Source organism: Schistocerca gregaria, chromosome X, assembly GCF_023897955.1.
Source record: "Schistocerca gregaria isolate iqSchGreg1 chromosome X, iqSchGreg1.2, whole genome shotgun sequence".
Lineage (NCBI taxonomy): Eukaryota > Metazoa > Arthropoda > Insecta > Orthoptera > Acrididae > Schistocerca > Schistocerca gregaria.
The window spans coordinates 36,848,099-36,860,767 of record NC_064931.1 but is presented as its reverse complement, the minus strand read 5'-3'; the positions used below and the strand labels follow the sequence as shown (position 1 = coordinate 36,860,767).

Below are 12,669 nucleotides of genomic sequence, written 5' to 3'. Positions count from 1 at the left end.
GCTGTGACCACACTCGACACGTACCCTTTACCAAATTTAGTGGAAACCTTGGATTACTTGGGCAAATGTCGAATATTTTCAGTATGTGATTTACCAAGTGGTTATCACCAGTTAACAGTGCATCCAGATGATCAAGAAAACGCCTCATTTGTAACAGCAACAGGAGTATACAAGTATCTTCGTATGCTGTTTGGACTTCGTAATGCTCCAGCTATGTTTCAACGCTTGATGGATTCGGTTTTACGAGGGCTCATCCCAACACAAGTTCTTGTTTACCTTGTTGATGTAATAATTTTTGGTGAAAACATGAAGCAGCATACTCAGAGACTACAAGCTGTTTTTGAGCGTATAAGAAGCGCAAACCTGTCTTTATCAATAGATAAATGTCATATTGCACAAAGTAAAGTTAACTATCTTGGTCATGTTATAACCTGTGAAGGTGTTCGACCTGATCCAAAATTAATTGAATATGTAAAGAATTTTCCTGAACCACAGAATTTGAAAGAACTACAATTATTCTTGAGATTGTCAAATTTCTACAGACATTTATAGCCGGTTATGCGAATATAACACGTCCTATGACACAGCTACTGAAGAAAGGAGCCACATTTAATTGGTCAACAGAGTGCAAAAAAGGCAATGGAAGAACTTAAAACTGCTCTAACCACAGAACCAGTGTTAGCCTATCCGGATTTCAGTAAACCTTTTAATCTTTCAACAGATGCATCGAATTTTGCCATAGGTTCAATGTTGTCTCAAGAAGTTGATGCTCATGAACATCCAATCACATCTGCTTCCAGACAATTAAACAAAGCATAATGTATCTATACTACTACTGAGAAGGAGCTTTGTGCTTTGGTTTTTGGTATAACACATAACAGATGTCTCTTAACAGGAAGAGAATGTACAGTTATTACAGATCATGCTGCACTCAAATGGTTAATGAGCTTAAAGGATCCAAGTTCCAGATTAATAAGATGGACATTAATACTGAGTGAGTACCAATTTATTGTCATTTACCGACCTGGTAAACAACATGTGAATTCGAGATGCAGTGAGTCGAAATGTTAATGTTTGTGTTACAATAAGCCGAGAAGGAGAGTTAAAGGCAGCTCAAGAAGAAGAACCACAACGCAAATTATGGAAAAATGATCAACTTTTTGTCGAAATAGATGGAATAGTGTACAAAATCACTAGTAAAGGAAACCACCTAGTTATTCCAGAAAGCATGAAAGGACAAATCATGAGAAAGCAACACGATTCTTTACTATCAGGACATTGCGCTATAAAAGCAACGAACATTTAAATAGCTCAAATATTTTGTTGGCAGAGCTGCAAAGTTGACGTTTTCGAGTTTGTTTCACAATTTGATTCCTGTAACAGACGGAATAATGTAGGAAAAAGTGGAGCACCATTGCAAGAACTGCCAGAGCCAAGTGAACCATTTGAACAAGTAGGACTATATGTCGTAGGTCCGTCGCCTAAGACTAAATATTGAAACAAATACATATTGAGAATGTTAGATCATTTCTCTAGATACCTTCTCATGATACCAATACCTGATCAGAGCGCTGAGACTATAGCTAAAGTTTTTGTAAAAGAATGGATTCTTAAGTTTGGATCAAGGACGAATTTTATGAGTGAATTACTTAAACAGACTTGTAAGCTCATGAAACTAACTGAGTTAAGGACTACACCAGCACAACCTGAAGGAAATGGAAGAGTCGAGCGAGTCCACAGAACAATTATTAAAATGGTTAGGCATTATGTGAGCAGCAAACACGAGAATTGGGATGTCTGTTTACCGTACTTGGTAAGTGTTACAATGCCAAAATATACAGTTCAACTGGCCTAAGTCCATATGAGATCGTCTACGGAAGAAGAATGCATTCACCGTTGGACTTTGCACGATCGACTGCCGGAATCAGCTACGAACACGTAAGGGATCTAGCACGCAAGCTAAAGGAAGTATGAAGGGGAGTGAAACAGCAAAAGTGTTAAAGAAGAGTCAAGTCAAAAAGTTTAAGAAGTTTTGGAAAGGACCATATCCAATCTTGGAGGTGTTGTCACCAGTCACTCTTAAGCTCCATCTGCCCTTTCGTTCGAATGTCGTTCATGTCAATCGTGTAAAGCCATTTCTGAGTAGATTTCCTGTAGTATCGCAAGACAACGAGGACGGACCGAGAGGCAGACCTGCTGTTCTGAAACCCAGGAAGCGAGAATCGCGAGGTCGCAGTCCAGACTTCGAGGCCGAGGCATTGCCACGTTCCGAGCGATCCTGTTCCAGAGACCCCTACAACCTGCGTAAACGTGTGTAGTGTGTGAGAGTGCAATGCGTGTGTTTATTTCAGCCATGTGCTTATGTGAATGTGTTGTGAAAATTTAGTATTGAAGCTGTTGCACGAGTCCACAAGTGAAACTAAACCTTTTATTCCACAGGTTACCACAGGAAACTCATTTATTTTATGTTCATTGTTAACTCTCGTATTTAGAACTAACTAACCATGTTCATTTTTATTCTAATGTTTACTATGATAGCGTATTCTGCTAATGCTGTAATAGTAGTACTACAGAGTACAGGTGTTTTGTTTGAATCACGATCAGACTTGGTAGTTTCAACAAGTAACGCAAAATTTGTCCTTAAGTACAATGTGAGTGAAATCCAGCAGCAGTTCAGTTCTGTAAAGGAGCAAATTGATCTAATTCGTTATGTTAAGGGTAATGATACAATTTTGGAAATCGATACATCTTGGAATAGTAACAGTCAAAATGCAGGTAGAGTCTACATTTGCTAATTATGAACAAGAGATTTACTGTCTTTTAAAGCTTTTGCCACACAGATCTTTAATTAGGCGTAAACATGCTGGTCTGATTTTGCAGGGAGTATTCTTCGTACGTCGAGTATACACTCAATCCGTACTTCCCTAATTGCAACTGTCACAATGAAGCTAACTGCTGGGATTCTCGTGCTGGAGACTTCCTGCAACAATTCCTCTGTGATATCATCCTTCCGCACAAACAATACACATTCGTTTGCCCCTGCTAAGGTCTGTTCCAGTGCCTCGTCCTCCGCATCTGCTAACTGTCATTTCTCAGTCCATCCATTAGGGCCTGCCTGATTGTGCCTGGAATTTGCTGACCTGACTTCAACTCTGGGTGGGGGACTTGATCCAACATTGTTCTCACGCCTTTCTCCCTGACATCGATTGCCATTCACATAATGGTTTTTCTCCTCTCGATTCCGGTTGTTCCCATTATCATCGTAATGATTTCCATAGTCACTATCATCATTATTCCATTTCTGGTATGAGATGATAGGCACTACCATAATAGCTGTTCTGACTACGTGCACGGGTATAATCCCATCGCCTGTTTCGACTACGTGCGCGATTACTATCATGCTGTCTGTTTCCGTAGGAGTTCTGCACATTATATTGTGCGCGCTCGCCACCATCATATTGCAGATCCTCTCGTCATCTTTACACCTTCCTGTGAGGATAGTGTGTCACAGGTTCATAGGGGGCTACGATACGCAAATACGGATCAGCTCTACGAGCCTGAAAGGATCATATAGAAACTGATTTTGGTGCAACATATACTCGAACAGCTGAACAGGACTTGAGAAAATGGACTGATTAAGGTTCAGAATCAGGATAAGTCCGTGCTTAACGCGGTCCTGGGCCACCTCAGACCAGTAAGCTGATAGAAAGATCCTCTGGAATTCCCTGACTGCACTGCATTGCCGCACTGCCAATCTCATGTTTACAGCTGGCTCACCCTCTAGGAAGCCGCACATGTAATCAATCTTGTGTCCACTCGGCCAGGTAGGGGGGAGGGAAAATTCAAATTGTTGCAACCAACCACGAGGTGGATGCCTCTTGGCGAATTTCTGAATGCCTCAAACTTTCTCACCGAGAGGAAGTATTTGAAATGAAACTCCTGTGTTTCCTCTCGTGGAGATCGTTCGTGAGGTTTCCTGTGTTGCTCCCTCCTGTTCCCAGTAACACACTCTTCCCTATTGTCCTCAGATCCTGCATCGTGTCTAGAATCCCTGTTCATACTATCTTGCCTGTATTTGCGTACGCGCTTGCATGCTTTGGTGTCACACTTGAGGTGTACCTCTAAATGCTTTACACATTCACAAAGGTCGTGTGTAACTGCCTATTTACCTCATACTGACCTCATTGCGATTTCATTAGAGATTGTACTTCTGACGTCTTGCCCACCCCAAACGGTTCAGCCTTGTCACTGCTCTTAGTAATAGACAAGTTTCCCATCTCCTGTACCCTCTTTGCCATTTCGGCCTCCAGCACATGGATCGCCTGTGCATTCTCGCCTACCCGGATCTAAATGGACTCCAATACCTGCGCCTCTACCCTTTCGACCCTTTTTTGCAGTTCCTTGTGCTGCTGGCTGCACGACTCACTTAGTGTTTGGAAATCCCCAAGATGCTGTTCTGCCTGCAGGCTAAGTTGCTCGTCGACTCGTGCCTGCCCCGCTTCCAGTGCATTAAGTAGCCGATCGAATATTTCAATATGTTCTTTAAATTTGGGAACCATATCCTCTCTAATTTTCACCGTGAGACTATTAAACTGTTGTTCCATATCTTTGGATAACTTTTTTGCACGATTCTCATTCTGTTCGGCCAGATTTTTTGAATGACTTTGATTTCGATCAGATAACTTTTTGTTAGGTTTCAAATTTCCTTAGTTAACATTGTTTTAGGTCTCTCGTAACATTCTGATTATCCTCGGATATTTTCTTTGTATCCAGTCACACACCAAACCCCCAAAAATACACAAAAATAAGACACAAAATATAAAACAAAGCACTGCAGATCACCAAACAAAGCTGTGAATTGATCAAAAATGTAATATCCGAACAACGTGGAAGTTGTTTGAGCACTAGAGAACAAAAACTTTGGGGTTAGTACATCCTACCTACTAACTGCTTCTCATTACTGCCACTGGTTGTCACATCCTGGCAGGGTCGCCATATAAATGGGATCTACTGAAATCGTATGTGGGGTCTTTTAAACTTATTGGACTACTGAATCCTAATGCAGATAAGTGCTCTGATATTCTCTTTTATAATTAATTATTTAGGGTCGCCACCCAATGAAGTTGGGAATAAATTAATTACAACTAATTAAAGAAATTATGAACTTGTTGCAAAGTAACCCTTAAAATGCCAGTACTCTCATCAAATGAACACCATACTGAATGAAGGCATTTAGTTAAATTAAAACATAATAGAATCTAATCAAAATTCAGAATTTTGGCCAGCAAGAATACTGTGCTTTGATAATATCAGGTTGGATGTATTAAGATCGATTTTGGAAGGTGTGGCTGCATTGATGGACACTCATGAAGTTGTTGTTGTGGTCTTCAGTCCTGAGACTGGTTTGATGCAGCTCTCCATGCTACTGTATCCTGTGCAAGCTTCTTCATCTCCCAATACCTACTGCAACCTACATCCTTTTGAATCTGCTTAGTGTATTCATCTCTTGGTCTCCCTCTACGATTTTTACCCTCCACACTGCCCTCCAATGCTAAATTTGTGATCCCTTGATGTCTCAGAACATGCCCTACCAACTGATCCCTTCTTCTGGTCAAGTTGTGCCACAATCTTCTCTTCTCCACAATCCTATTCAACACTTCCTCATTAGTTATGTGATCTACCCATCTAATCTTCAGCATTCTTCGGTAGCACCACATTTCGAAAGCTTATATTCTCTTCTTGTCCAAACTAGTTATCGTCCATGTTTCACTTCCATACATGGCTACACTCCATACAAATACTTTCAGAAATGACTTCCTGACACTTAAATCTATATTCGATGTTAACAAATGTCTCTTCTTCAGAAACGCTTTACTTGCCATTGCCAGTCTACATTTTATATCCTCTCTACTTCGACCATCATCAGTTATTTTGCTCCCCAAATAGCAAAACTCCTTTACTACTTTAATTGTCTCATTTCCTAATCTAATTCCCTCAGCATCACCCGACTTAATTCGACTACATTCCATTATCCTCGTTTTGCTTTTGTTGATGTTCATCTTATATCCTCCTTTCAAGACACTATCCATTCCGTTTAACTGCTCTTCCAAGTCCTTTGCTGTCTCTGACAGAATTACAATGTCATCGGCGAACCTCAAAGTTTTTATTTCTTCTCCATGGGTTGTAATACCTACTCCGAATGTTTCTTTTGTTTCATTTACTGCTTGCTCAATATACAGATTGAATAACATCGGGGGAGAGTACAACCCTGTCTCACTCCCTTCCCAACCACTGCTTCCCTTTCATGTCCATTGACTCTTATAACTGCCATCTGGTTTCTCTACAAATTGTAAATAGCTTTTCGCTCCCTGTATTTTACCCCTGCCACCTTCAGAATTTGAAAGAGAGTATTCCAGTCTACATTGTCAAAAGCTTTCTCTAAGTCTACAAATGCTAGAAATGTAGGTTTGCTTTTCCTTAATCTAGCTTCTAAGATAAGTCGTAGGGTCAGTATTTCCTCACGTGTTCCAATATTTCTACGGAATCCAAACTGATCTTCCCCGAGGTCGGATTCTACCAGTTTTTCCATTCATCTGTAAAGAATTCGCGTTAGTATTTTGCAGCTGTGACTTATTATTTTCACATCTGTCAACACCTGCTTTCTTTGGGATTGGAATTATTATATTCTTCTTGAAGTCTGAGGGTATTTCTCCTGTTTCATACATCTTGCTCACCAGCTGGTAGAGTTTTGTCAGGACTGGCTCTCCCAAGGCCGTCAGTAGTTCCAATGGAATGTTGTCTACTCCGGGGGCTTTGTTTCAACTCAGGTCTTTCAGTGCTTTGTCAAACTCTTCACGCAGTATCGTATCTTCCATTTCATCTTCATCTACATCCTCTTCCATTTCCATAATATTGTCCTCAAGTACATCGCCCTTGTATAGACCCTCTATATACTCCTTCCACCTTTCTGCTTTCCCTTCTTTGCTTAGAACTAGGTTTCCATCTGAGCTCTTGATGTTCATACAAGTGGTTCTCTTATCTCCAAAGGTCTCTTTAATTTTCCTGTAGGCAGTATCTATCTTACCCCTAGTGTGATAAGCCTCTACATCCTTACATTTGTCCTCTAGCTATTCCTGCTTAGCCATTTTGCACTTCCTGTCGAAATCATTTTTGAGACGTTTGTATTCCTTTTTGCCTACTTCATTTACTGCATTTTTATATTTTCTCCTTTCGTCAATTAAATTCAATATTATAAACACAATTTATTTAACCAAAAACACAAGTTAAACACTATACAATAAACATATTGTAATAAACGTTTGCCATTGCCTTAGTTAAGTTTAGCACTGTTTGACCACATGAAGGGGAAGGTATGTGAAAATTCTGGGAAGAGGACAGGATAAACACATGTACTTACACAAGATCCATACTAAAGAACAAAGCTCAAGACACATTACACCTTCACCCAAGGCCGGTGCAAGACACGTGCGAAACGTACGGCTGCACGGGGCGACACTTTCCGAGGGGCGACAAATCTGCCGCCCCCCCTTTTTTTTAGTACAAACTCAACATTTATGCCTAAGAGGGGATTCGAAACCAAACCTCGGAGGGAGCAGCTTCAGGAACAGTGGCATGGTGCCTCGACTACCTGCCGGCGGCCCCAGTTGGACAAGTGGAGGGAAGAGAACTAATTTCTTCCTCGCCACTGTTGCAGCACCGTCGTGTTTACGCCGGTGGAACAGAGAGGGGGAAGCAGTCTGATGTGCACACCAGTATTCTTATGAGTGGAGCGCTGCCAGAATGTTACACACTGTGCATTTACTCACAACTAATTTTGCAGAAGAAGAAATCTATTTTGGAGATTCGAATACAATGTTCGATACTGCGGTTGCATGTTAAGCCTGAAGCAATTTTGCTAAGCCCTTCAATAGCAGTTTCCGAGTGTTTTATTCTTCCCACATTACGGAAAAAAATTGGTTGAACATTACTATAGTCAAACATGTCGAACACCCACTATGGCTATGGCTAGAAGTATTCCGAATGGGTAAATACGCAGCGAGTAATTACAAGGGATAAAGACATTGCTAATAAGCCTGGCATAAGTTGGGTTTCGACGTATTTTTGAAAATTTTTGCTATCCGTTTCTGAGTGAGACGTTTTGGTTTTTGAGCCATGAAACACCTGTCTCTGCCTGCATGAACAACAATTAAACTCTGACTGGCACTTTTGTCTGACACTACTACTCGCACACTATCACTCCTATCACTCTGCCAACATTCATTTACTGTATAATGCGTGTGAATCCATGTTTCATCTTAGTAAACTACTGGTCGCTTTGATTCTGCTGAAAACCTGAGAAAGTATGGTCTTTTAGCAACAATGCCCTCTCGTCCGCACAAAACAAAACGCTAATTTTGACAACTTCTAAAACGAAAATCCATAGACGGAACATTGCTTCTAAGGGTTTCCTTACTAGCTTTGAAGCCCATTTCTGTTTAACTGAAGTGCATATTTCTTTCTATTCTTTGTCATGCCATAGAAATTGCTGCCTGATAATACATTTATCCATATCATTGGTCACATACTTATTGTGAGCTTCTTACTTCTTTTTCTTGGGCGCTAGTTTAACCGTAGCCTCGCTGTACCTCGCCACGTGATCTAGTCCCTGGCACTTCCGCGTCACCACTTCGCCTTCCCAGACAAAAGGTATTGTTATGTTCTCTACAACGAAAGCTACAGAATTCAATTCGGTAGTTGGCCGAGGGAGTCAACATTGGTCAGAAGCACTTTCATTGCGTTTCGTAAGAACAGAAGAATTGGTGCGTCCGAATTTCTTGCAACTTGGGATGTAATAGGTAAGTGCTTTTTATATAACGTACAATTAGTATTGCACATGCACATTACTCATAAGTTAGAATTTTTCTCCTTCAAGGTTGCAGAATAGGAAACTTTACTTTTCTTATGATCTGTTACTTCAAAATTGGCAGTTGGCAAATAAGCACGCGTCGTCCCAATAGCTAGAATGAAAATAAAGTGAAGAAAAGTGAAGTGATACAGCGATGACTAATTTGTTACTCCTTATTCCATAATCAGACGCGAAAGAAGTGCCACCATGTCGAGTGTTAGTTCTTTGAAATGAACAACCGCAGCGCAGTGAGTTAATATATTTCGACTACCATTAGCAGCCGTCGATGCCCGGGTGTGTATTTATTGCATTGTTATTTTACTCCATCTCCTTATTCTTCCTCTCTCCATTGTCTTCCATCCACTCTTTGACCGTTTCACCTGCGTCTGTAGTGAAATTCGGCCTGAAATTCAATTTCACGCGGCTCAATTCTTATGACTTCATCTCCTGAAAAAAAAAAAAAAAATCGTTCAAATGGCTCCGAGCCCTATGGGACTTAACATATGAAGTCATCAGTCCCCTAGAACGTAGAACTACTTAAACCTAACTGACCTAAGGACATCACACACATCCATGCCCGAGGCAGGATTCGAACTTGCGACTGCAGCGCTCGCGCGGTTCCAAAACTGAAGCGCCTAGAACCGCTCTGCCACTTCAGCCAGCTCATCTCCTGAACAGTGTATCCTACAGTAATATAATTTTCCGTTTACGTGCAATGGAATATCAGGAAATTGTCTGCGAAGTGTGTTGCAAATAAATTTAGTACACTGACATCAACAGTTAGTTTCACGTGATCGTTCTTTACAGGCTAGATCAAAACATGTCCGACGGTAGAAAAAGACTGTCTGGCAGTAAATATAGGAAAAGATGGGCGCTGAAGGAAGATGACGATAAGAAGCAAAAGGATGCACAACAACGATATTTCAAGCCAAAGAGAGAACGACCTAGCAGCGGCGAGGGTGGAAAAATAGATCCTGAAGGTACAGAAACTAGTGGAGCTACTGTAGCTACATCTTTATCTTCAGGACATGACCAGAAAGTTGACGAACACAGTGTTACGACCACCATAAACAGTAGCAATGCTGACGGTGGGCCATCCACAAGCCTCGTCTGGACTCAAGACCTGCTTTGTGACGAAAGCTCCGAGTTTGAAACCTCAGGCAAAACTGAAATTAGGCGACCGGATTCGGAAAATACTCGAGGAACATCAGCCGAGGTACTCATCACCGGAGAAGAGAGCCTAAACTGGAAGACACAATTGACCCAGATCCCGGAAGATGGCCGGAAATGATTACCGACTGCATTCGAACAACTTTGGTCATGCGAGGTCCTCCCGAGCACATTAAGGAAGCTGAAGAATGTCCTAAAAACATGGACAAACGGCGTTTCAGCCCTGTGAACTACAGCTATTCTTTGAAGAATTTAGAGGATGCAGATAGACATTGGTTGGTGCACTCAAAGAGCAAGGATGCTGTGTTCTGCTTTTATTACAAAGTTTTCTCGTCATCTACAGTAAAATTTGCAAAGAACGGTATAAGCGAATGGCGGCACCTTGCTTCGTATCTCGAAAGTCACGGGAAGTCTACCGAGGATCGTGTTTTCCGAGGGACTGAAAAAAATCACGAACTATCGACGCCCGCCATTAAAAGGCTTCTGAATACTGAAAGCGAACATTGGAAAAATTTTCTTGGGCGTTCATGTCCTGGGTCGGCAATGTCTGCCTTTGAGAGGAAGTACAGATACACTGTTTCAACCTGACAACGGAAACTACTTGAAACTCGTTGAATTATTCGGAAAGTTCGACACAGTAATGATGGAGCACCTGCACAGAACAAAGCAAGGTGAGAACTAGGGTCGTCATTATCTTGGAAAAGAAACACAGAATGAAATAATTCATCTTATTGGATCATCTATAACCAACAACATTCTATTAATGATGGAATCTGCAAAGTATTACAGTATAATTCTGGACTGCACACCAGATATTTCAAAAGTTGAGCAGATGACAATTGTGGTATGCTTCGTCCAGGAGACAAGATTCGACGGGTTATACGATGTCCGAATTCGGGAGTATTTCCTGGGATTTCTTCCAGTGCCCGATTCTTCAAGCTCCACTTTGACGCAGGTCGTGCTCAAGTTCTTGGAAGATAAAAAATCCTACTGTGTAGTATAAGAGGGCAAGGATACGACAATGGAGCAAACATAAAAGGAAAGAAGTCTGGTCTTCAGAAAAGAATTTCAGATATGGACAAGAGAGCATTTTATGTGACATGTAGCAGTCACTCATTGAATCTTGTTGTAAACGATGCGTTTATGTCTTCTAAATATGCTGTTTCCATGTTTTCGACAGTGAAAAGCTTGTATGACTTCTTCTCGTCCTCTGTTCGACGTTGGGATGTCTTGAGGAAGTATCTGCCTAACTGTCGCTGAAGCCACTGAGCGATACTAGGTGGGAAAGTCGCATCGATGCACTTACTACCCTGAGGTTTCAAATTGGAGGCGTTTATGATGCACTGGTTCAGATATTAGAAGAATTCGATGGCATGACCGCTCACGAAGCAACATCATTTGCGAAACAAATAAAAAAGTACACCTTTATCAATGCTCTGGTAATCTGGTACGAAGTCCTGCTTCAAATCAGTGTAGTCAGTAAGACCCTCCAGACCATTGACATAAATGTTTCTGAGGCCGTGGAAATGCTTGAAAAAGCGAAAGCATATTTTGAGAACTGCAGAACAGAAGAAAAGTTTGTGTATTTCTTGACGGATTCCAAAGAATTAGAGCTAGAAGATCTAACGTTACCATGGATAAGTGTTCCCTGGCGACTAAGTAAAAAGCCAATACACTTTATCTGTGAAGGAAGGGATGAGACAATAGATGTCCCAACAAAACGTTACAAGATTGAATCCTACTATTGTCTTTTAGCTGTAGTAACCACATATTTGGATGAGAGATTCAATCAATTGAAATCTCATAGTGATGATTTTGATTGTCTTTACGACATCGGCGAACTGAAGAATCCACCTCCTGACAGCCTGGACACAAAGTGTAGAAACCTTGCAGCGATTTTGCTAAATCATGAGTCAAGCGTCATTGGTGCACTGGAGTCGAGGGAAGAAGTGAAAGTGCTTTCAACATTGTTGAAACCTGGAATAGGTCCAAAAGAGACTCTGAAGTTTATAGGAAGACATAACTTTTGCCCTAATGTTAACATTGCTCTGCGAATTCTCCTAACACTCCCAGTGATAGTTGCGAGTGGAGAGAGGAGTTTCTCAAAACTGAAATTGATAAAGACATACCTCCGATCAACGATGAGCCAAACTCGTTTGAATGATCTTGCAACAATATCGATTGAGCACGAGCTTGCAGGGGACTTCAATTACACAGATCGTGCCAAAGAGTTTGCACAATGAAAGGCCAGGAAGGTTTGATTGGTCTAGTATTTTTTTTTAAATTTTTATATTATGGTCAGTGTCTCAGTAATTAACTGTGTTGTTTCTTATTTTGTTCAACATTAAATAGTTACTGTAAATATTATTGTTCAAACCAAATTATCGTTAAATTGTAAATATATTTAGTTTTCTGTTGAATACAGTATCTGTTCGCAACCATTGAAAAATGTTTATTTACGTTAACTGTAAGTTCATGCCGCGCGGAATTAGCCAAGCGGTTTAGGGCGCTGCAGTCATGGACTGTGCGGCTGGTCCCAGCGGAGGTTCGAGTCCTCTCTTGGGCGTGGGTGTGTTTATTTGTCCTTAGGATAA

The 12,669-nt window shown here is 41.1% G+C and overlaps 1 protein-coding gene across 1 annotated transcript; it reads left to right on the top strand.

Annotated features, from left to right (window-relative positions):
* Positions 1–11,601: 11,601 nt before the first annotated feature.
* Positions 11,602–12,318, top strand: LOC126297413 (uncharacterized). Its single transcript, XM_049988175.1, has one exon. The coding sequence runs from the start codon at positions 11,602–11,604 to the stop codon at positions 12,316–12,318; it is 717 nt and encodes a 238-aa protein (XP_049844132.1).
* The last annotated feature ends 351 nt before the right edge of the window (positions 12,319–12,669 follow it).